This window comes from Phycodurus eques, chromosome 21 (genome assembly GCF_024500275.1).
Source record: "Phycodurus eques isolate BA_2022a chromosome 21, UOR_Pequ_1.1, whole genome shotgun sequence".
NCBI lineage: Eukaryota > Metazoa > Chordata > Actinopteri > Syngnathiformes > Syngnathidae > Phycodurus > Phycodurus eques.
In genome coordinates this window covers 8,569,935-8,594,001 of record NC_084545.1, presented here as the reverse complement: position 1 = coordinate 8,594,001, position 24,067 = coordinate 8,569,935, and the positions used below count along the sequence as shown (strand labels likewise).

General features: G+C 42.6%; 1 protein-coding gene across 1 annotated transcript in view; it reads left to right on the top strand.

Moving 5' to 3' along the window:
* The window catches only part of sspo (SCO-spondin), a 74,348-nt gene that overhangs the window by 21,519 nt on the left and 28,762 nt on the right, over positions 1-24,067 (top strand). Inside the window, 51 exon segments of the mRNA XM_061667054.1 lie at positions 41-162; positions 481-651; positions 2,569-2,802; positions 2,874-2,996; positions 3,077-3,174; positions 4,676-4,907; positions 5,005-5,157; positions 5,457-5,594; positions 5,690-5,872; positions 5,981-6,131; positions 6,513-6,672; positions 7,525-7,573; positions 8,168-8,269; positions 8,381-8,508; positions 9,277-9,397; positions 9,525-9,652; positions 9,722-9,863; positions 10,449-10,619; positions 10,745-10,925; positions 11,027-11,102; positions 11,459-11,480; positions 11,589-11,709; positions 11,810-12,023; positions 12,668-12,809; positions 12,917-13,132; positions 13,665-13,853; positions 14,547-14,624; positions 14,710-14,865; positions 15,030-15,185; positions 15,269-15,433; positions 15,520-15,711; positions 16,276-16,398; positions 17,062-17,191; positions 17,439-17,564; positions 17,675-17,766; positions 18,173-18,355; positions 18,426-18,596; positions 19,369-19,624; positions 19,704-19,750; positions 20,254-20,424; positions 20,563-20,697; positions 21,478-21,614; positions 21,687-21,781; positions 21,861-21,910; positions 22,100-22,270; positions 22,680-22,850; positions 22,935-23,014; positions 23,128-23,297; positions 23,381-23,427; positions 23,551-23,751; positions 23,891-24,061. Coding sequence (XP_061523038.1) covers positions 41-162; positions 481-651; positions 2,569-2,802; positions 2,874-2,996; positions 3,077-3,174; positions 4,676-4,907; positions 5,005-5,157; positions 5,457-5,594; positions 5,690-5,872; positions 5,981-6,131; positions 6,513-6,672; positions 7,525-7,573; positions 8,168-8,269; positions 8,381-8,508; positions 9,277-9,397; positions 9,525-9,652; positions 9,722-9,863; positions 10,449-10,619; positions 10,745-10,925; positions 11,027-11,102; positions 11,459-11,480; positions 11,589-11,709; positions 11,810-12,023; positions 12,668-12,809; positions 12,917-13,132; positions 13,665-13,853; positions 14,547-14,624; positions 14,710-14,865; positions 15,030-15,185; positions 15,269-15,433; positions 15,520-15,711; positions 16,276-16,398; positions 17,062-17,191; positions 17,439-17,564; positions 17,675-17,766; positions 18,173-18,355; positions 18,426-18,596; positions 19,369-19,624; positions 19,704-19,750; positions 20,254-20,424; positions 20,563-20,697; positions 21,478-21,614; positions 21,687-21,781; positions 21,861-21,910; positions 22,100-22,270; positions 22,680-22,850; positions 22,935-23,014; positions 23,128-23,297; positions 23,381-23,427; positions 23,551-23,751; positions 23,891-24,061 — 7,241 coding nt within the window.

Below are 24,067 nucleotides of genomic sequence, written 5' to 3'. Positions count from 1 at the left end.
GTTTCTAAATAATAGTTGTCACCTTTTTGCTCGTTTCTAGGTGTGTCTGTGCACAAACTGAATTTCAGTGCCCTGGGGACCAGTGTCTCCCTGCAGAGAAAGTTTGTGATGGTCATAGAGATTGCCCATCTGGAACAGATGAAGCTGTCTGTCCAATCAGAGGTAAAATGATCATACCTTAATGTTTTTCTACATACTTCATAGTGTGTAAATGTGACGTATGGAATGTATTCCTGAAACAGGCAGAAAGAGGAGTGAGGGGCCGTGTGTCACTGCCTTTTCGTTGTGTGTGTGTGAAAGCTTTTCAGGACTGTGTGAGAGCATTTCAGTAGTGTGTGAGAATGTTTCAGTTGTGTGAGTGAGAGCCTTATCATTTGCCTATGTGAGAGTGTTTCAAAGGTGGGCTTGAGAGGTAATATTGAATTATGTCCCTGACGGCCGGTCATACAGAAGTGTTTTTTTTTGTTTTGTTTGTTACAGTGACATGTGGCCCCGACCAGTTTGCCTGTAGTGACGGCACATGTGTTGCCATCACAACGCTGTGCGATGGAACACGAGATTGCCCGGCCGGAGAGGACGAAAAACGAACCAACTGCTACTCTTTCATAACCCCACTACCTTCACCTGTGACCCCGACTGAGCCTCCCTCAGGTAGTGATACGCTAGTAGAGAGAAACAAGAAATGGTGTGTAAACGCATCTGGTTGATGATCGAACAAAGAAAAAAAAAAGACTATTTCATTCTGTCGGGTTCATGGATGGATGGTTTGTCTCCCAACATTCTGACTTTAGTTTCATAAGACTTTTGTGATGATTTAATTTTCCTAATATAATGATAGGCAGCATTTGGTTATGGTAGTTTGCATGTCTACCTCACAGTTCTCCGACATCCTTCCATATTCCAAAAACATGTATGCTACATTAATTGAAGTCTCTTATAGGGATTGTGGATGCTGCACATTCATGGTTTCGTTTCCCCTCATGAAACTGGATCAAGACTCAGAGGTCGTTATTAAACAACACGGGACAGATTTTATTTCTGAGTCAACACACACTGGGGCTCAACATAGTGTGTCCGAAAAGCGATTTGCAATTCTGACATTGAACTCTCCCTCGACCCCCCCCCCCCCTGGGAATCACCACAGCATTTTTTTCATCTCATTTTACATTAATCCCAGAGCCTGAATCCACTGCAATAGAGTGCATAAAAAGGTAAACCAACCCATATCCCCTGACTGTTCCATTTTCATTCGGGGAGAATTCAACCAAGATTTTTTTCATTCGGGGAGAATTCAACCAACACGGATTTTAGCAATGTAGTATCTCACCGTCACCGCCAGTATGTTATGAATCGGTTTCAGCTGCATAGAATTTAGCTGTACCCTGCCTCCCGCCCAAAGATAGTTGGGATAGGCTCCAGCAGCCCTCAACCCTAGTGAGGATAAGCGGTAAAGATAATGGATGCATAGATGGATAGAATTTAGCTGCGCTTGCCCCTCCATTCTGCCGCAATGACCAAAAAACATCAAGCCGTGGGCCAAAGACAACTTTACAACTTGGCCTGGTTGCTTCAAATCAAGTCTTCTTGTCGACAAAGTGTCCTGTTACATTTCCCTCTGTGTGGATAACCTCATTTCAACCCCAAAACTATTTGGAGCCCACAGCTGCTCTGTGTGCGTTGAATCCCCCCCCCCCCCCACACACACACACACATGGGGGAAATATATTTTTTCCAATTGAATTTAAGTGAATTAAGGACAATTATATTTACAATAACATTGTTATTGTGACGTTTCTATGTTGTTTTGTGCTTAGGCCAACGCCCTTTCTAATAATTCTAAGCATTGCTTTGGCTCCTTGTGGTGCCAAGGAACTATGTTGAGGTGATCTGACAAGATCATTTGTAGTGCTTTGCTGCCGTATTGTTAGTTCTGTAGGCAATTACAGTATAATCAGTTATCAGTTACTTGTGGATTTTCACTATTCGTGGCAGGGCTTGGTCCCTACCCCCCGCTATTTGCAGGGGAACACTGTATTACAAATTTTAAAACGTATCTTAAAAGGTATCTTACTCAATTAAATATAAAAATAAACACTTTGTGTCGTCAAAAGCAGACATGCATGCAATGTCACATGCGAGGTTAGAGTACGTTCATTACTCAGAATCATTTTCCTTCTTCACTCATGCAGTGGCATATCTAAATCATTCTCGTCCCTCATGTTTTGGCTCCCAACACAGAGCAAAAAATCGACCAAGCGATGACTCATAACTCGAAAAACTCCCAAGTTGGGGCACTCCTAAGTAAAGGTACCACTGTACTGACATGAAATCTAGTAATTTTAGTTGGATTTATGCTAAAATCTATTTTCTCCAACTATATTTAAGTGCCCTATTAAGAGTCAACCTTTCATTTTGTATTCCTCTTTTTTCTCTTTTATTCCCAAAAATTCTCGTCACTCCCATGGAAAGTTTCCGACTTTTAAAGTTCCCGTAATTTTGCAATCCGAGACGCACTTCATGTTTGTCACTCATCATAGAATAACAAATGTTTTTCCAAACTCTCCCCAGCTTGTTGGTCTTATGAGTTTGCCTGTGCCACCGGTGGACAGTGTGTCCCCCAAACTTGGCACTGTGATGGCGAGTCCGACTGTTTGGACGGTAGTGATGAGCAGCAGTGTCCTTCACTCTGTGGTCCTGGCCAGGTGCCCTGCCTCAGTGGTGACCAGTGTGTGCATTACCAGCAACTTTGCAACGGCAACCCAGACTGCAGAGATACCTCGGATGAGAGTGTAGAGAACTGTGGTAAGTCCAACATGAGACAAATGTCATCTGGCTGCAGAGGTTGACTCAGAACAATTCTGTTTGTCTTCTAGGTTCTGCCCGGATCCCTCCCTGTCCAGGCAGCTTCTCGTGTGATAATCGCACCTGTGTGAACATGTCAAAAGTGTGCAACGGTATCCCAGACTGTCCCCGGGGTGATGACGAGCTTGTGTGCGGTGGGTTGTCTCGAGATACTGTGGGTATCGTCGGAGAAGTGTGATAAAAGACTGAGCTCTGTAAACTGTCATGTGTTCAGGTAAACAAGTCTCACCAGCGCCCTCTGGCAGTCCAAATACCACCTTCTCCTGTCCAGAATTCACCTGCCTGGATGGATCCTGTATCAATTTCAACATGGTAGGTTTATGTGTCTTTTCTTCTCTCTATTTATGTCAAAAAAAAAAAAAAAACACAGCCGAATTTATGTGAACGTGCAACATCTTCAGATTTGGAAAAATACCACCAAAAAAAGAAATAAAATAAAAAATATACTTGAAAAGGAAAATACAAAATGAATTGTACCAAATATCTGGGAGCGTGTCTCTATTACAATTCTGAGGTTGTGTTTTTTTTAATCTCAGCTCAACATGTCATGCATGCATTGTCATGCATGTTAATTGAAAACTCTATAAACTCTCCACATATGAATGTGTTGAATCTGTTGAATCATAACATATTATACATCAGGGATGTCAAACTCATGTTCATCGCCTGGCCACATTGTTGTTATGGTTTCCGAGAGGACTGTTGTGACTGTGAAACTCAGATACCAGGATAATCATCATATTATAACGCATACAACACAACACCCCTACATTTCATTGTCATTATATACTGTATATTTTTACCAATAAATTTAATTTAAAATCAAAGGTCAAAATTATGACAACAGAATATTAAAGTATATAGCTACTGTTAGATTTGTAGGATTAGTGTTAAGAAGGGATTTGGTGAAATATCTGTTAAAAGTGAAAGAAATGTGATTTAGGTACAGGTTTCCGAGCAAAATTCAAACAGAAAAATTGCGTTTAGCAAGAAACCTGAAGTCGACACACTTTATTTGCTTCAGCGGGCCATAAAAATGTAGAAGGTGACGCTCTGGGTCTGGACTTTGGGCCTTGAATGCGACACCTGTGCTGTAAAGAGTTGGCTTACATTCAAGGATTCAAGAAGTTTAATTGTCATACCAGCACACATTTACACATAATATGGCACAAAATTCAACACCCGAGGTCCTAGATTAGCCCAATAAGTCTCAAGACTTGTGGAGTATAAATCAAATAAGAAAAGAAGATAAAACAATGATAAAAAAAAGATACATGTAATTATTTGCAGTGGTGAATGTGTGCAAAGGTGCAAATGCATCAATGACATGGACGCAGGAGAAATACAAATGCAATCAGCTTGAATCGCACATAATATGAACATGATATGTGCATGGTCCTTTGTACTTGTGAAAGACAAAAGTGTTCATCGTGCAGGGATGACTACCCATGGGGGCATGGGCGAGGGCTGATGTCGGGGCTACAGAACACTGTGCGAGTTTAACAGTCTATCGGCTTCCGGAAACCTGGTGGTCCCGCACCAGATGCTTATAAGCCTCCTGTCTGTGGGCAGAGGATGGAAGAGAGGGTGTGTGGGGTGGGTTAAGTTTTTGGTGATCCATATAAGCCATTTAATGATTTTACTGGTGTGTTTAAAAAAAAAAAAAAATCAATAATAATAAACTTTTTTTTTACAGAGCTAAACATCTGTTTACTCATGAATGCAGTGCATTTGTACATGCATGTGTATAGGACACCATCACAAACAGTACATGAAATGCAGTGACCTAACTCCTTATTACCTTACTATGCAGATGTGCAACATTGTAGCAGATTGCCCAGACGCCTCATTAGCACCACTCGGAGGTCCCACAGATGAGCAAGGTTGTCGAAGCTGGAGCTCCTGGAGTTCTTGGAGCCCCTGCAGCACCACCTGCGGTACAGGCTCCATGAGCAGGCACCGATCTTGCCCTTCAGGAGACATTTTGCATCACTGTCGGGGTCAGGATGTCCAGAAGCAGCAATGCTTCAACACCACTTGCCCTGGTATGGACGTGGAGTTACTTTTTCAGAATATGTTCAAAGGTTGTGAAAGCATAAATATTCTAAATAAATAAAAGTTGTCTCTATCTGTCTTAACCAGTGGACGGCCAGTGGCTTCCATGGGTGAACTGGTCAGACTGTTCAAGTGAGTGCGGAGGAGTGCAAATCCGACACAGAGACTGCATCCTGCCTCAAAACGGAGGTCGAGACTGCTTCCAGCTCCCAGGAACATCTAACCTGAGCTTGGAAATTAGTAAGATCCATCCATTCATTTTCTACGGGGCTGCTGTGAATTTTGCTGTTCAGCTTCTTGTTAGAGAACAGCAAGTTATGCAAAAAGTATTGAAACATTGAGCACTTGGATATGTCAAATCAAAATTTTAGAGAAGGTCAAAAAGTAAGTTTGCCTGGAAAGGTAAGAGCACATTTTAGGTCCATCCTGGAATTTCACCCGAAAGCCCAATATCCCGAACCTTTTGTGAGTAGTGTAGCTACCGAAATAACGATGCAGCAAACACTGAACTTGACGTCGTCCGCTTGGCTCCATTTCAGAGCCTTGTTCTGAGGATGGCTGTTCCAACAGCAGCTGTCCGACAGGCCTGGTGAGACACAACTGTTCCCCCTGCCCAGAGTCTTGTGCCCACATCAGCAGCAGGACCACCTGTGATCCCACAGCACCCTGCTTCTCAGGTCACTCCAAGGCGGCACCCTGGATCCACTTGGAGATATCTTCTTCTTAATAATATATCTTTTTGCATGTTGCATATTGTAATGTATTCTCCCAGGTTGCTGGTGTCCAGAGGGTCAGGTAATGAGCCACACGCAGCAGTGTGTGTCGCCAGAGGAGTGTGCGTGTGAGCTGGCAGGTATGCGCTACAGGCCAGGTCAGCAGATGAAGGTGGACTGCGAGATTTGCGTTTGTGAGAGAGGAAGACCTCAGAGATGTCAACCAAACCCGGACTGCGCGGGTCGGTCTTAAAATGTGTTCTTTCGTTTTTTCCCCCATGTTCAACATAAACGTCATAATTCATCATTATAACCCCGTTTTCTTTTTTTTGGACCCAATCACTCAGTAGTACATTGCGTCTGGTCGTCATGGTCTGGGTGGGGGGAGTGTTTGGGGCCGTGCGGTGTCCAGAGTGTCCAGTGGTCATTCCGGAGCCCAAACAACCCCACCAACCATGGAGATGGGAAAACCTGCAGAGGGATCTATCGGAAAGCACGTCGGTGTGTAGCCTTGTCCTTATTCCTACTATTTTAACCGATTCTTTTTTTTACACATGGATAATAATGGTGATAATACTGTTTCTGTCAAGGCTTACTGATTGACTACCACTCAGAGGATACATTTCTTGGTACCAAGATGTCACAAACAGTGCTTTGGCCTGATAAAATTTTTCTGCAAACCCCCTAAAAAAACAACAACATGTGAACGGGTGTTTGGGTTCACTGTGATGTCGCCAAGCTGAAATCTTTTAGTTAATTAACTGAAAGCTATAAAACTAGTAAACTCATTTTCATTTTCGTTGTCGTACAACATTAGCTTGAGTCCTCGATTTTTTTCACTTGACACTCTCGCATGTATTTTCTTTATCGGCGTGTCCACAGATGCCAGACTGACCCCTGTGATGAGTGTGAGTACCAAGGTCAGTCCCATGCTGTTGGAGATAGATGGAGGTCCGACCATTGCCACTTGTGTCAATGTTTGCCCAACCTCTCGGTGGAGTGCTCCCCCTATTGCCCGTACGCTGTTACCGGATGCCCACAGGTAAGACACAAGTCTATTGAACTTTTATATTTCAAGGCATTTAACTTAAAATACAGTGATGCCTTGAAGTACAAGTGACCTAACTCACAAGTTATTCAAGATACGAGCTGTGGATTGTTTTTGCTTTGAATTGCGAGCAAAAATGTTATGTATGTATGGTGGCAGAAAATAGAAGCTGCAGCAGAAACTTGATTTGTCTGACAACAGAGGATGTAAGAAATGTGTCTTTGACAGGTCTCATACAATAAAAAAGACATAAACAAAATGTCCCAAATAAGGAAACCACACATTGATACTGAAAGCAGCAGATCAGCAACTAAAGTTGTAATGAATTATTGTTTTATGAATTGCCTTTCTGGCCATTGGGACTCTGTATCTCCTGATATGGACGCGTCAGTGGAGTTTGTGATGAACCAATTATATTTCCAGCATGCTTCGTTGCATGTGAGAGTTTTTTTGTTTCCTAGTGAATACGTTGTACCAGGATGTGATATTGAAGGTGAGAATGAATTCTCTGAGTAACTGGTAGAGCATCATTAAAGCTTTTTTACTGACATTAATATTAATCAACTTCCTGAGAAGGTGGAGGCACTGGAATGCTTTCTTGTAAATTGTGTTGGTCGGTGTGTGTTGGAAAACAGATTAAAGCCATTTCCATTCATTTCAATGGGGAAAGATCATTTGACATATAAGTGTTTTTAGTTACGAGTGTGGTCACTGAACGAATTAAACTTGCATTTCAAAGAACCACTGTATTTTTGTATAATTTTTTTAATCATCATGTTCATCCATACCTTTTTTTTTTTCTTGCTCTAATAACTGAGTTAGTTGCACATTTCTCAATTTTTGTAGGGCCAGCGTCTAGTACCGGGAGAGGGAGACACATGTTGTTCCTGTCAAGGTAAATTGGAGTTACACTCATTAAATGTGCCCTGGTATCTTTTGCCAATGGGAAGAGTTCATGCTTGCATTATTTTTGACATGTTAGAGAAGTACATACTAAAGCATACACTAATCACAAAAACAATATTGGGCTTTTGGGTGAAATTTCAGGATGAACCTAAAATTGACTACAATGGACCCCCGCGTACTTGCAGTTCGGCACCTGTGGATTCACTTAATCGCAGCCTTTTTTGTTTCTTTCTTTAAAAAACTTATTGGTGATTTATCCCCGCTTATTCAAGAATCTTTGGGATTTAAAAAAAATAAATACGGAGAAGTATATTGAATATACAATTCAATACGATTATAATGGCCGTCAATTATCTGCGGCTTTTCACTATTCGCGGTCCGGCCCTATCCTCCGCGAATAGTGGGGTCCATTGTATAACTTCATTTGACCTTCTGTGTCACATGTCCAACTCTTCACGTTTCAGTACTTTTTTCACAACTGTTCTGTTTCATCCTGAAATTTCAGCAGCCCAATATCCCTAACTTTATATGAGTAGTGTGTATTGCAGCACCGCGTGATTTCTTCTTGGTCTTTTATGTGCAGTAAGCGATGAAAGTTCTGCAGTAACAGTCAGCCCATCCCCCGTGACTTCCGAACCAAGAGTGGACATCACTCCCTTGATCCCCACCTACCCACTCCCTCCTGGTGCTCAGCGACTTCATATGAATACACAATCATACAGTTTCTTGAGAAGGGTTTTAGCACGATCCCATTTTTAATGTGTATGTTTTATTTATGAATTTTTTTTTGCTTTAGAGGAGTGCTGGTCTCCTTTGGGTGTTCAGTTTCTGCCGCCCTCCAGTTTCCAGGCCTCATCTCAGCAAACCGGTCACCCCCCTAAAGCAGCTCGCCTTCATGGATGGGACCCCCACACAGACCTTCAGGTACAATATATACTGTATATCATGGACACTCATTGTATGCTTCACATTTATGATTTGGTTCTGGTTATGTTTTATGGGATGTTTACAACTGAACCAAAATCAGCAATTATTGTACAATTATTGTAGTGGTAATGTATTTTGATATTCATTGTCCCATTGTAGGGTAATTTGTGTGAAGGAAGCAAAGTGTCATATACTGCCTGCAGTTCCATTATTGTAGCCGGGAGGGCGTTTTCTCTCTCTCTCTCTCTCTCTCTTTCTCTTTCTCTTTCTCTCTCTCCCCTCCCTTGTCTGTTTTCAGCACCTGTCTCCAATCAGCCTTATCCTCACCAGTATATAAACCTGCCTGTATTGCAGTTACTTTCAGTGGTACCATGGCCCTTTTACCTCCCGTAAGTCACCCTATTCCTCGTTCCCTTTTTGACTCCTGTGTCTCCTTGTTCCAGTGTGTATTCCCCCCGTGTTCCTGATCCACGTAATTCCTGCCGCCAAGCCAGCCGCCTGTCCTCACCACTGCCTTCCACCTGTCCACACCGCCGCCTGCCAACCCACCTCAGACCACCGCCATTACCTTTCATCAATAAACTATTCATCCTTTCACATTTGCCTCTGACTGCTCTTGGATCCAGCCACTCTCTATTCGTGTCACAAAGACTGAAGTATAAATGCAAGATCGTCAGATGATAAGCAGCAGTCTAATCCTACAGAATGCAATGACATGCATTTTAGTTCATTCTTGATTATAGGTTCTATTTGTGACATGTGCAGGGTTGGAGTCCAGAACCAGAAGAGTATAAGGATCTACCACAACGGAGCCCTGAGGGGCAGAGTGGCAGTTTACGAAGTCCTTACATACAGATTGACCTGTTAAAAGCGTACAACATCACTGGTACACCTTAATACCTGGCCGTACTCTCTTCCCAACATGTTACACTGTAACTGTGTGATGCTGTCAAGCAAATATTACTAATTGAAGTTGTTTAGTGATTGTTAACACCTACTGTTCCTTTCTCCAGGAGTACTTACCCAGGGCGGTGGTGTGTTTGACTCATACGTTTCCAGTTTATACCTGCAGTTCAGCCTCGATGGACGACAGTGGTACATTTACAAAGAGCTTGTCACTGACGCACAACCCAGAGCTAAGGTCCGACAATCACATTTGACTGACTTGATGATAATTATTTGTCTACTATTTGTACCATTGTCCCAACAGGTCTTTTTTGGTAACCACAATGAAGGAGGGGTGGCTGAGATCAAATTGGACAGGATGGTGTCGGCTCAGTTTGTCCGCCTGCTACCACATGATTTCCATAACGGCATCTATCTTCGTCTGGAGATAATGGGATGTGAAGATGGTTAGTAGATGTAGGATGCTTTGTATATTTTAACATTAACTTCGGAGCAGAGGCCTTTCGCAAACAGCGAAAAAAAAACAAACATGAATACTTGACACTCCATCTAAAAAGGTTTATATTACCTTATCTATGTCAAAAGACGGCACCAAAATACTACTTTTCTCTTATAGAACCTTCTCCACTTACTTCAACTTAGTTCCTTGGCATCAAGAAACTAAGTTGAAGTGGAGGAACATCATGATGCCAAAACACTACTTTTCTATTAGATATGCCTTTGGCTCCATTGTGTGGCATCTTAGGGCTTTTCAGAAAGAGCATAAAAACAGGTGAATTTTTCATCAAATAACGGAGAATAGTGTAACCCCAATAAATACGAATAGATGAATTTGCGAGTAGTGAATCACCAAAAGCCGGGGGGAGACGATCCTGACAATCAGTGTAATTGGACAGCTTATTTTTCTTGTTGCTATCAGACATTTGGCCACCCACTTGCTAGGCAGTTTGTACAAAGTCAAAGTCTCTCTTCGTTGCCCCAAATTTGGAATTGTTTACTAGCAGTATCTTTGTTGTTCTCGTCTCATTCAGGTTACCACTGGTCAACCTTACCCACACCGACTTCGACCGTCTCACCAATAGGTGGCTGCAGAGAAAAGGAGCTCCAGTGTAAAAATAGTCGATGTGTGCCAGCTGGCCCGTCAGGAGTTGTCTGCGATGGGGTGGATGATTGCGGCGACGGGTCAGATGAGATGTACTGTGGTGAGATTTTCAACTCTTTTCTCTAGTCAAGTTCAAGGAAATGCATCCATACAGTACTGCAGTTGTAACACCAACAATACTTTATTGATAACTTACAACAAGTATTTTCTCTGACCTCATTCCAGGCACGCAGACCTACCCGACAGTCACAACTTCTCACAGGTGTCCCAGCGGTCAGTACTTATGCATCCCACCAGGGGGCTGTATTGACGCAGGAAAACGTTGTGATGGGATTCCCCACTGTCCCAAAGGAGATGATGAAATTGGCTGTAACCTGCATGAGAATCTCACCACTCAGTCTGACAGGTAAGGTTAAAAAAAAAAAATGGATAAATAAAACGGCAACAAATTTTGCATTTAACATCAAAGTACAAATGTATTTACAAATAATATATTCATATATTCAGACCATACACACCCACTGCCGCCCCGAGCAGGACTCCTTCCAGGATTCCTGTGACCCACCCTTCAGTAAGTACAGTTGCCAAAGTCTCTGTTGCTTTGTGTGTTCATTGCTACTTTCTGCCGCTTGTCGGGCCCCTACTGGATTCGTCCGTCATGTTGCTGTTAGCTTTCAAGCTGGCCAGCGATCAGGTGGTGGCTGACGCTAGCGATTCCTCTGTTATCATGATGCTCCTAACATATTCAAAGTACCTAATAAATGTACTAAACCTGTAAACATTATTTACTCTACTATTATCGGACATAACTTTATTTATAACCTATTTCATCTCTTTTAATGTGATAACATATTATATGTCAATCTTTTCAAAGCTAGATAGAAAATGAAGTTTGAAAGCATCAATATGAACTTTATATGCCTTTTAATACATTTACAGGATGGTGGCCCTGGACATCGTGGTAAGTTCTTGTTTTTGATTAGGTGTCAAACCATGCACACTGTTCACTTGGGTTTTGTCTGTGGTATCTTCAATATGTCATACCTGCTGCATGTACATATCTTTCTAGGCATCTGCTCATCTGCACTTGGACTGGAGGATGGGAGCATTCGTTATGGTCAGTTGACATCATCCTCTTATCGTGAGAACAACCCAGCTGATGCTGGTCGTCTTAATATCATTCCAAACGTGTGAGTGATAATTTGGCTGGTCATTACTTTTAAATAGCTTTTTTTTAAGGCCATGAATTAATGAAAAGATGAGTGATATATTTGTTGATGGTGTTTGCAGTCAAGTTATGGAGCCTGGATGGAGTCCATTGCCTACAGACCCCCAACCGTATTTTCAGGTCGATTTCCTTGAGCCTACGTGGGTTTCAGGGGTTGTGACCCAGGGCAGTGAACGCATGTGGGGTTACCTCACGAAATACAGATTAGCCTTTGCACTGCACAGCAGCCTCTTCACCAACTATACACAGGATGGCAAGCCCGGTAGTGCTGCTCAGGTATTGAATATATGCAATTATGCTCAGAATTATAGCAATATGTTTAAAAAGAAAGTGAAGCTCGAAATCCTTTGCAGGGTTCCCTCGCCACCGTGAATAGTGAAAAAAGTCAGTCAGTAATTGACACCCTGCCAAAAAGATTCATAATTGCCTATAGATGTCACAATATGGCGGTAAAGCACTAGTTTTATATTAGGCAGGGCTATAGCCTGACTAAATGAAGCTCCTCCGTTCACTTGAAAATAGTTCCTTCGCATCAAGATGCAAAATTTTCAGCAAATAACGGGGGAAAGCGTCCCCCCCAAAATTGGTTGAATTGGCAAATTCGGGAATAGTAGAGTGCGAATGAGCCGGTGAACACTGTACAAAAGCTTTAATTGCCATGCGTGCAAATGCATTGGGAATACTGAACAGAATCAAATCAAAACATTAAGGAACATTTATCTTCACTCAATATTTTCAACAGCCTAATATGCCTTTGTCTTCACTTTGTGTTCAGGAATAACTTGCATTTCCATGCATGGAACTAAACGCATTATTATAACTGCATAAATGTATCCTTACTATGGGTAGTATGTGATTAATGTACTAAGAAAAACCTTGTATAATTGAAAAAGTATTTTTATTATGATGGCGCACTGTAGATATTTGAGGTGCGAATGGTGGGTCGAACCCCTGTGACCCGCTGGCTCAGTAGGCTTGTCAGGGCCCGCTACCTGCGTATCATCCCCGTGGAGTTCAGACACACGTTCAACCTGCGTGTTGAGATCCTTGGCTGCAGAGGAGGTGAGGAGTTTTCGTCCCTCACTCGTTTTCTTGTTCTTCTTTGGGGAAAATTGGTTGTTAAACTGAGCTGATGCAAAGTGTGATGTTTTTCTTGACTTGTACCACAGATGAGCTGGTGACCCCCAGCAGTGTTACGTCTCCTCCCGATGGTGGGAAAGTGACACCGCAGCGCTGCAAATCAGGCCAGTTTCCCTGTCAGCAGAGTGAACAATGCGTTCCAAATGCTGCGCTTTGTGATGGTCGACTGGACTGCAAGGATCATACAGACGAGATGAATTGTGGTGAGAATTTATGGACACTCCATTATACACTACTTACAAAACGTTAGGGTTATTCATCTTTCGGTTAAACTTTCCCAATGTCCCTCAAATGTGACGTGACCTTTCAAAGTGAACTGAATTTGACCTTCTCTAAACATTTTGAACGGACCAATGCATTTCCTGGTGCAACAGAGTTACAGAGAGAATGGAAGAGTCACAGAAAGGCATAGAAGTGGACATCCTTGGAAAAAATAAAAAATAAAATAAAAAAATAACACCTTCTAACCATTCAGCTCCTTGTTAGAACGCAGCAACTTGTTTGTAAAGGAATGAAACATTGAACAGTTGGACATGTGCTTGCAAATGTTTTGTCCAGGGTGTTTCAACGCATCAGTGACCCTAATAAGGACAAGTGGTGTTGAAAATGGTTGACTGGGTGTAAATCATGCCACTTCTTTCTTATCAATGTAGGATTTGCAGATCAAAACTGCATAAATAGTACAAATAATGAATTGATATCATGGTGAAGTAGTTCAATTGTTTACATATGATTATGTCTGTCGTTCATGTTTCTTCCTCATTATCTTCTACCCAGGTTCTCCAGGTTTACAGAACCAGACTAGTTCTATAGGGAGACCAGGCTTCCTTGGTGACGTAACAACAGGTGCCCCAGGCCTCAAAACCACCAAGTCACGAGGTGCTCTGCCCGGTGTGGCGACAGCTGGATTCACAGGACAACCTGGACTTTGGAAAGCTACCACGACACACATTGGTATAAATAGCTGTTTGCCCTTACATAATCTTGACATTTAGATTCAGCATATGTCAAATTCAAGTGTCAAATGTGCACCCCACCAAGGGCATGTACAATATCTCAGAAAAGTGAATACGCCATCACATTTGTTATAGCTTTTCATGTGACAATACTGAAAAAATGCTTTGCCCTAAGGAATAATAGTCAGTGTACAGCAGCGTACATTTAATGTCCCCTCACACAGAGAGTCGAAATTGCTTGCAACAAAAGCGAGTACACCCCAAAGTGAAACTATCCAAAATGGATAGTTTTATTTCCCTCCATGTGACTCATTAGTGTTACAAGCTATCATGTGTAAATGGGGAGCAGGTGTTAGATTTGTGGAGTTTCCGCTCTCAGACTCCCTCATACCGGTCCCTGGAAGTTTAATAAGACGTGGCAAATGAATGTCCTAGTCACTTTTGTTGCCAGCAGTTTAGACATTGATGGCTGTATGTTGAATTATTAATTTTTTTGGGGGGGGGGACAGTATCTTTACACTCTTATACAAGCTGTATATTGGCTCTTCTACATTGTAGCAAAGTGTCTTTTCTTCAGTGTTGTCCCATGAAAAGATATAGTAAAATATTTTGAAAAATGTGAGGGGTGACCGTCTAGTCTTGAATCTTTCACGGTCAGGTAAAAATTCATGAAAATGAAAATTACATAAATTTTTCCCACGAGAAGCGACCACTGGCCAGCCCGGACTGCACCTGACTCCATCGCACCAGCCTGGAGTTCCTGGCTTACAAACCACAAAGCGTGAGAGACACCAAACAATGTTGCTAGTTCTGCATCCATGATTCAATGCACCTTTTTCCAAACAGACAGACACTCTATTTTACAGCTCACTGGATCACCACAACCCCCCGTGATGGGGGTTTGCCCAGAGTGCTTTGTGTGGAAGGCCAGTTTGCATGCCGCTCATTTGGCTGCGTCGACTCGTCTCAGGTGTGTGACGGCAGGCGGGACTGTTTGGACGGATCTGATGAAGAGCGCTGTGGTACGCATGAACAATCTGTGAAATGGAATCACTTAAAATGACAACAAATGACAAAAACTTTAGCGGTTGAATTTCTTTGTTTTTAATGGCTATTTTTATGAAAACTCCATGTCACATATTAATAAGTTGCATTATTTCTCCCCCCCCCCCCAATGACTAATTAGGTTCCACAGTAAGTCCGGTGACTACGCAGCGCCCCCCAGTGCCGAGCCCCTGTTCTCCCAAGCAGTTCTCTTGTAATAGCGGCGAATGTGTTCACCTGGACCGCAGATGTGACCTGCAGAAGGACTGTGTGGATGGCTCGGATGAAAAAGACTGCGGTATGTATGAAATACATTATCATAAAAAAACAACTAATAAGAACTGACATGGAGGTAAAATACTCTATGCTGTCATCTTCCAGTTGACTGCATCATGTCCTCATGGACCTCATGGAGTCTGTGCAGTGTGTCCTGCGGTCTTGGTTCACTGTTTCGACAGAGAGACATTGTGAGGGAAGCGCTACCTGGAGGATCCTGCAGTGGAGCCCAATTTGACAGCCGAGCATGCTTCCCAGGACCATGCCCAGGTTTTTAACTGTGTTGTATCCTGCCCAAGGTCTACGACCTCTTTTCCAGACTCCTAAAATCACTGTTCTCTTTTTGCCTCTTGCAGTTGATGGTCACTGGTCGGAGTGGACAGAGTGGTCCGAGTGTGATGCTCAGTGCGGAGGGGGTGTCAAGCAGAGGAGCCGAACCTGTACCGCACCTGCCTCGAAAAATGATGGGAGGAATTGTGAGGGCATGAGCTTGCAGAGTCAGAGCTGCAACAGCCAACCCTGCACCAAAGACACTGGCACACAGACAGGTGACTCATTCTTGTATAACATATTTACTGTGGTTGAATTGGAATGCAACGTCTCATATGGCATTGCTGTACGGTCATATCGCAATTCTGTCCGCTCACATTTGACCCATTTTGAGAGCAATTAAGAATAACCTGAAATGTCATTCCTTCCCTCTGAAATTTGATAACCTTTCCTTAATTTGTGACCCAAAAAAATACACAGAAATTAACATATTTTAAAAATGCCATTCTTTTGCACAGGTGCTACAAGGTTTGTGGACTGAAATTACATGCCGTAAATGGTTTTTTTTTTTTCAATTTATTTATTTATTTATTTTTAATGGGACCAGTGGTAACAGTGTTCAAGAGGGAGCTTGAAACTGTGTTTCCACCACCTTTGCACAAGTTTCCGCAAAAACCGACCTGATGGTCTTTGAAGGGTCATGGGAGAATCTCAAACAGGCTTTTAATACATTTTGAAAAGATCTGTAGTTTAATATTTGATATAAACTATTATGACCAGCAACATACTATGTGTGCATTGAAAATGAACACTTTGTAAAGGTTAAAAAAATATTTCTCCAGGTTGTGTCAATGGCATGGTGCTGGTGTCTGAGGCAGAATGCCGGGCCGGGAGAGTCGAGCCTTGCCCACCTACATGCTCACATCACAGCTTCACTAACAACTGCACTGAAGAATGTAAACCAGGTTGGTCAATATATGCACTTGCTTGAGTGGTGTTCACTTATGCAAGTTACAGTACATGCAAATCACCTGATGTGTTGCAGTTGACTTGGGAATTACATGGTCAAGATTTACAGAGATGATATATGATATATATATATAGATGATATTTGTTTGTTTTCTTAAGTGCTTATGCTCATTAAAGTCATGGGTACTGTGTTATTAGATTAGCTTAATTCTTTCTAATAATGTGCAAGGCATGTGTGTAAATCTAAGATTTATGAAAAATCTGCTAGCTCGGATATTGAAAATCGGCGATGTATTGAAATCCATTTCAGTTTCTGGTTTCTTTAAAAGCATTATAGAGTCAACTGTGTAAAATGAAGGGTCACAGCAGGACAAATGATACTTTGTTGTAGTTTAGATTTGGGGATTAAAAGGTTTATAGGACCTCAAAATGTGCTTTTGTTTTTAGCCTAAGCTATTATACTTATTAAATGGACAGAGGATTGAATGCTTCACAGAGACATTTCAGCATTAGGCAGCAATTCTCGAGTTTCTGATTTGGAAAGTCAAAACTGCCGGCACTGACTCAATGCCAGTGTTTATCTCCTAATTGAAGCGAAATACAGATTGGGGTATTTATTCAGTTGTTGTTGTACCCAACCACCCCACCCCCCGCCCCAGGCTGCCGCTGTCCCAATGGAATGTACCTACAGGGAGGACAATGTGTGAGAGCAAGCCAATGTGTCTGTCACTGGAACGGCCAAAAACTGCAGCCAGGACAGACGATTAGCAGGGACCATTGTACTACATGGTGAAATTTATTTATTTATCTTTCACTTCGTTTGATCTATTCCTAGCCTTCATCGCAAAAGGCCTTTTAAAAACAGTACTCACCAAACAAATAAATCTGTTTTTAGGCTGGGGTCAGTAACACTGTACTTCTGAATATTGCTATTTCACGGTTCCTTCATATTATTTGATACTAGTGAACTATACTAGTGTGGTGTAGTGTTTTGAGGACAGTAAATTGTACGTAAATGTATATTTGTTTCCAAAAGTGTGTGCCAGGACGGACAAGTCGTCTGTAACTCCTCCAGCTGCGCAGCAAGCTGTCAATGGTCAGCCTGGTCGTCATGGTCACCATGCGATGTCACCTGTGGGCTCGGCCTCCAACAACGCTACAGGTGAACAGCTGCCAGAGACGACGACGTCTCAACTTAAATGCATTTGTATGTCTTTATCCAAACCCTGATTACTGTCAAGTTGAGGATTCGAACATACTTGTACCTCGTAGGGCTCCAGTGAACCAGACGGGATCCCTCAGAGGGCAACTCTGCCCAGGAGACTCCTCTGAAGTCCAACGGTGCTCCGTCCCGTGCCTCACCGGTACACATTCTCATACACCCACAGAGAGTAATGACACTTTAAGAGCTGACAATGATGAGACAAAATGGACGTTATCACACGTTATATCAGGTGGATACAGTTAGGGTCCGGAAGTACTTGGATGATGAAAGAGTTGTTATGATTTTTGCCATATTCAGCTACTAGAGAAACAAGCAAACATGTTGTCCAAAGAGCCCTGGAAAAATGGAAGTGCTCTAGCGCATAAAATGGTTTGAATACATTCATGTTTTTGTGAAACTTTTTGAAGTCGAAAGTCTGACTTTTAGTCAAATCTTCATTATTTTTATTTCTAAAGCATTATGGTGGCGTACAACATCATCTATGATTTTATATATTCATTTTACTGGGAGTGTTCTGATGACTCTGTCTCTCTTTTTTGATGCAGAAGAACCAGATGGAGTTTGGAGTAAATGGACCAGCTGGTCAGAATGCAGCAAGACCTGTTTCCGTCATGCAGATGATGTGGGTATCAGACGACGATTCCGCAGCTGCAACCACACCCATCCTCAGTCAAGCTGTGATGGAGATCGCGCAGAGCAGGAGCCGTGCAACATCGTCCACTGTGCAGGTATGAGTGACATCCATCCTCATTTCTTATTAGAATTTTCCAAACAAAAGTCGTTGTGTTATAATTCTAGTGGACGGTGGCTGGTCTGCGTGGTCTCCGTGGTCTCTCTGCTCATCCGAGTGTGACTCTGGTGTCCAAACACGAGAGCGATTCTGCACTTCACCCCCACCACAACATGGGGGCAGAAGCTGCCCCGGCCCACACGTTCAGACAGCAGACTGTAACGCCCATCCCTGCTCAGGTATTATATTATTTTGTTCCTAATCCTCAGCAAATGGTCCATTTACATTTCTAAATGTAAATACAGTGAACCCCCATTTGTAGTGGGTGATATGTAATATAATACTGGATAGAAAATACTGTACAGAACTGAAATGACCTGATAAGACAAACTGAAATCCACAGCAACAACAACTATACGTAAGTGCTGTTAATACCCCCCGTGGCAGCAATATCCAAGATATGGAGTTGAATAGGCAGTGAGAGTCAACACAGAACTTCTCCTCTCACATTCTCAAGAGATCTCTGTCCTTCCCCAAATTTTTATTTTCTCCCGAGTGGTCAGGCGCTCTGGCACTTCAGCTCACTACCAGAATCTTTCGCAGACGCAGGACGCTTGGAGCCATCGCAAGCCTTTAAATAAAGTGTTCTGTCCGAGAATATCTGACGCTACCGGCAGCCAGTCAGAGCCCAAGAAAAATAAAATCCACTGTGACTGCTTGAAATTTTGAATTTTTAACCCATATGTATGTTTTCATACTGTACAGTATTTAAAGTAATTCAAAACGCTGTAAAATCCATACAGCAGTGCCGGTAGGTGCAGTCTTGGGGGAAAAAATGGTTACAGAGCAGGAACGTGACGTAATGTGAGTTCACTCTTAATGTCACCCGTCTATTCTGTAATTGATAATAAAGTCAAAGTAAGTAAAAAGTGATTATTTATGACCAATACTCTTAAAACATAGATCTCAGTACTTCTTACTTAAGCATTATTCCCCTTCCTTTGCTTACAGGTGTATGCCCAGAAGGTATGACGCACATGACAGCAGCTGAATGTGAGGAGCAGGGAGGTGCATGCCCACGGGTTTGTATGGACATGACCTCCTCTGAGGTGCAGTGTGCCACTGCCTGTTACCATGGCTGCTACTGCGCACTGGGCTTCTACTTGCTCAACGACAGCTGTGTGCCTTTATCCCAGTGCCCGTGTTACCATCAGGGGGAGCAATACCCGACTGGGGCAACGCTACCTGTAGATGCGTGCAACAACTGGTATTCTCCCAATTCCGTCGCTGCCTAATCTAAAATTGTTCTGATTGATTGTTTAGTCTGGATTGCGTGTCTTCAACAGCACATGCGCTAATGGAGAAATGTCATGTGGAACGACTTCATGTCCTGGTGAGTAGGTTTGGCGTTTAATGTACCATACATGGCTGCACAAACGTAACTTGCTTAGGAAAAAGAAACCTTGAAATTATTTATTTTTTCTCCATTTACAAGAAAGAAAATTACATTTAACATAATACATACACATACAGATAATAAGAGTCTGCTTCCTAAATACTATCATTGATCTAAAAAAAAATGAGCTCGAATGGCTTAATATAATTGATATCAAATAATTGCTCTAATAAATGCTCAAGCTCTTTGAGCATTTATTCAATAACCTTGATATTCAGCTCAAGGTCACACTAGTAGAAAAACATTACTAGTAAGACACAGTCGTTCTACTAGCGCAGCCTAGTCATTTTACTAGTGTGCTGAATTGTCTTACTAGTGAGGACAAAAAACATATTAGTACATGGATGTTAAGCAGTATCGAGGTCATTGAATAAACGCTCAAACGGCTTTCTATACTCTTTCATTCATCGTTGTCCTGTGTGTAACTGTGTACTTCTTAGTGGACTGCGGTTGGAGCAGCTGGACTCAGTGGAGCGCCTGTAGTCGAACATGCGATGTTGGTGTGAGAAGGCGTTACCGCTCCGGAACCAATCCCCCACCAGAGTTTGGAGGTCGTCCCTGCGAAGGCGCCAGAGTTGGAGTCGACACATGCAGTATTGAGCCATGTTTTGGTGAGGACATATTTGCCCGAAATGTTTCTCATTTTTTGGGTTGGTGTTTTTTTTTTTGTTTTTTTTTTTTCCATGTGTGCCTGTATGTGGAAATCCAGCTCGTACCAAGTAGGTTAAGCCATCTGTAATGTGTACTAGGTGTAAGAGAACCATGGACTCAGTGGTCCGAGTGCTCAGTGACATGTGGAGGAGGTTATAGGACCAGAACTAGTGGGCCTATCCGAGTCCACGGGACAGCACAACAGTTCAGCGCCTGTAATCTGCAGCCATGTGGTACGAAACACACACCCACACATATACAAACTTAACTAGAATGGGTTAATTTTTGTGTTACCGTTGAGACAATCTATTAGTTTGTAGGATTTGCATAGCTGCCGATTGTTTTACAACAACACATTTTGCCACATGCGTTTGGGTAATTTCAAGTGTGTGTTTTTGTTTTGGGAGATTTCAAGTGTGTTTTTACCAAATTATTGGTAATTGGTAATATAATGATTACCTAACAAAGCACGGTTGAGCTGTCTACCCATGATTCCCAAAAGGTATATTTGGTGCAAATACAACACTGCTCATCACCAAAAGAACACCATACCAACAGTGAAGCATGATGGTAGTAGCATCATGCTTCAGGGCTGTTTTTCCTGCCCTTTGGAACTGGGTCCTATGAACAGTTCCAAATACTAGTCAGTGTCCTAAAAAAATTAATAGATAAACAAATAAAGTCAGGAAAGGCCTACTAGAATATCTGAACTTTATTTGGGGTTAATCACAGGCTATACATCTGGTTGCAGTTGTGTGCTGAGTTTGAATGTGATTGCTAAATTCTGAACACAGCCACAACTGCAATTATAAGACGGTGTTCACACTTGTGCAATCGCATATCAGTTGTCCATTGTTACTTCACCTGTCCAAAAAAACAACAACATTTTGTCAGCATTCACTCACAATTTCGATGGACTTTTGCAATTTGTAGTTTGGAAAATCTATAAAATATCAATTGTAATAAAGATACATGGTAATTCATTTAGTCACAATTACTTATCCCTATTTCAGGGGATGGCAGCGTGTGTCCGCCGGGGCAGGAATGGAAGCAGTGTGTGAGAGGAGCAGTGTCATGTTCAGACCTCATGATGGACCTCAGTCGGAATTGCACGCCAGGCTGCCAATGTCCAGCTGGAACTTTCCAACAGGTCAGTGTTGCGGTTCTTTTTGTAAATACAAAAAGTACTGCCGATATCAAACACCTGATTGTCGGTACTCAGGATGGCGCATGCATCCGGGAGTCTGATTGTCGCTGTGATGTTGATGGAGTGCAGTACAGACCAGGAGACATTATTTCTTCTGACTGCAAAAACTGGTAAGCAAATACAATGTGGTATTTACGTCCACCTTATCTTCATGTGTGTCTGACTTGAACTTGTATGCCTGTATTTCAGTACATGTGAAGCAGGAAGACTTGTAAACTGTTCTCAAGCCAGGTGCAATGGTAAAATAAATGTAGAATTTATTTGAATTATCTTATTTTGTTATTATTGTGAAGACTATTTGTTTGTTTCAAATTAATAATAGCATCCAGTTTTACAATTTTCAGATATATAGAATTTTCACATGATTGATTGATCCTCTCTTCCTTCTTTTATTATTCTTTTTTTTTTTCAACCTGTACATGCTATAGTTGATGGCCAATGGTCCCTGTGGACTCCTTGGGGTCACTGTTCAGAGTCATGTGGGCCAGGTATCCAGTCCCGATATCGGTTCTGCTCTAGCCCTCAGCGCTCCGGCCATGGCCTGCCATGTCTGGGGCCTAACCGCGAGGACCGAATCTGTGTCACCACTCCATGTGATCGTAAGTCAGTGCTGCCTTATATGTTGCTAATACCGCTGAACCAAAATATATCCTTCTGACTGCTTTAATTGTGCCAGGTGATATTGTTTCTCCAGGAAGTAGTTGGGTAGTCTAGATCACAACTTAAAAGATTTCAAGCTTTTTTCAACACAGCGCCATCTGCTGGATCTAGTGATTCGCTGCACACATGGGACATATGCTGTGTCATACATACCCTCCAGAATGTATTGTTAATTTCTCCTGAAAGTCAGAACATTTCATAGAAATAGCGTAGGAAACTGTTTAAATGTTTTGCAACGAATAAGACATGGAACATATTTGGCACCTTGGTGGTCATAGTTATCACCAGGGTCGCTCAAGTTATTTCAATGGCATAACATGTCATTGTGATGTTGTCGTCCCCTTCAAGGTGATGGTAGTTGGGGTCCTTGGAGTAATTGGACACAGTGTACCAAGTCCTGTGGCGGTGGTGTTCAGAGCCGGAGGAGAGACTGTGACAGTCCGAGCCCAGAGGGAGAGGGAAATTACTGTGAGGGTCTCAGAACTGAGGTCAAAGCCTGTAACACTGCCCACTGCCCAGGTAGGCTCGTGTGTTTTACTACCATGCATTTTAGAAAAACACTTGTCAGATAACATTATTTTAACAGACATGGTGTGATTTCAGTGGCGCCATGCTCCCAGGTCCCAGGCACAGCATTCAGTAGTTGCGGACCATCCTGCCCGCGCTCCTGTGATGACCTGGCAGTATGTAACACTCCAAACATGCCCAACCATTGGTCACAAGTCACCTCAACTCATTGTTTTCCACACTAATAAATCATGGTAATTATAAAGGGGTTATTCTTCCTGTTGAACAGCATTGCGAGTGGCTTTGTGAGCCAGGGTGCTACTGTACAGAGGGAAAGGTTTTGTCAGCTAATGGAACGGTCTGTTTAGAGCACGAAGAATGCCCATGCCTCGATCTCACAACTGGACGCCGGCTCGAGCCTGGAGATAGTACCGTAGCGCCTGATGGGTGTAACAACTGGTTGGAAGGATTCACACACATGCAGAGTGATGAATACAATGAAGCGCATCATAATTAATGTTGGAATCTCATATTTATTTTAGCACGTGTGAGGGAGGGAAGCTTAACTGCTCCCAAAACCCCTGCCCAGGTGAGTCAACAGCTGCGGGTCTCTGTATTAAATGGACTAAAAATCTGGGGATGTGGTGGTCTGTATAATGCAGCAGATAACTTTAGCCGGTCGAGATTCATCACCTCTTCTCTGTGTTTCCAGTATCAGGTGGCTGGTGTGAGTGGTCTACGTGGACTCCATGCTCCAGGACCTGTGGGGCAGAGTCGGTATCCCGTTACAGGAGCTGTGGCTGTCCCGAACCCAAAGCTGGTGGAGAGCCTTGTTCTGGAGAACAGGAAATACACAATGGTGTTGGCGCTCAAATCCAGAGACAGCCCTGTCCCGTCATCACCTTCTGTCCAGGCAGGATGTGAACTCTTTTTTTTTTTTTTTTTTTTTTTTTTTTTTTTTTTTTAACTTTGGGGCAGAACGTCCTGTCTGCGAACTAATTTTAAAACAATTGTTTCTCCCATATTCTAAATATAATTCTTTATCATCATAGTGCATGGTTCTTGGAGTTCCTGGTCGTCATGGTCAGCGTGTGACGGGTGCCCTGGGTCGTCCAATCGCACAAGAGACTGTAGCAGACCCCCTGCTAGATTTGGTGGTCTGCCCTGCCTCGGAGAAAAGATGCAGAGCCGCGGTTGCCATGACAACATGACCGTGTGCTCAGGTTAAT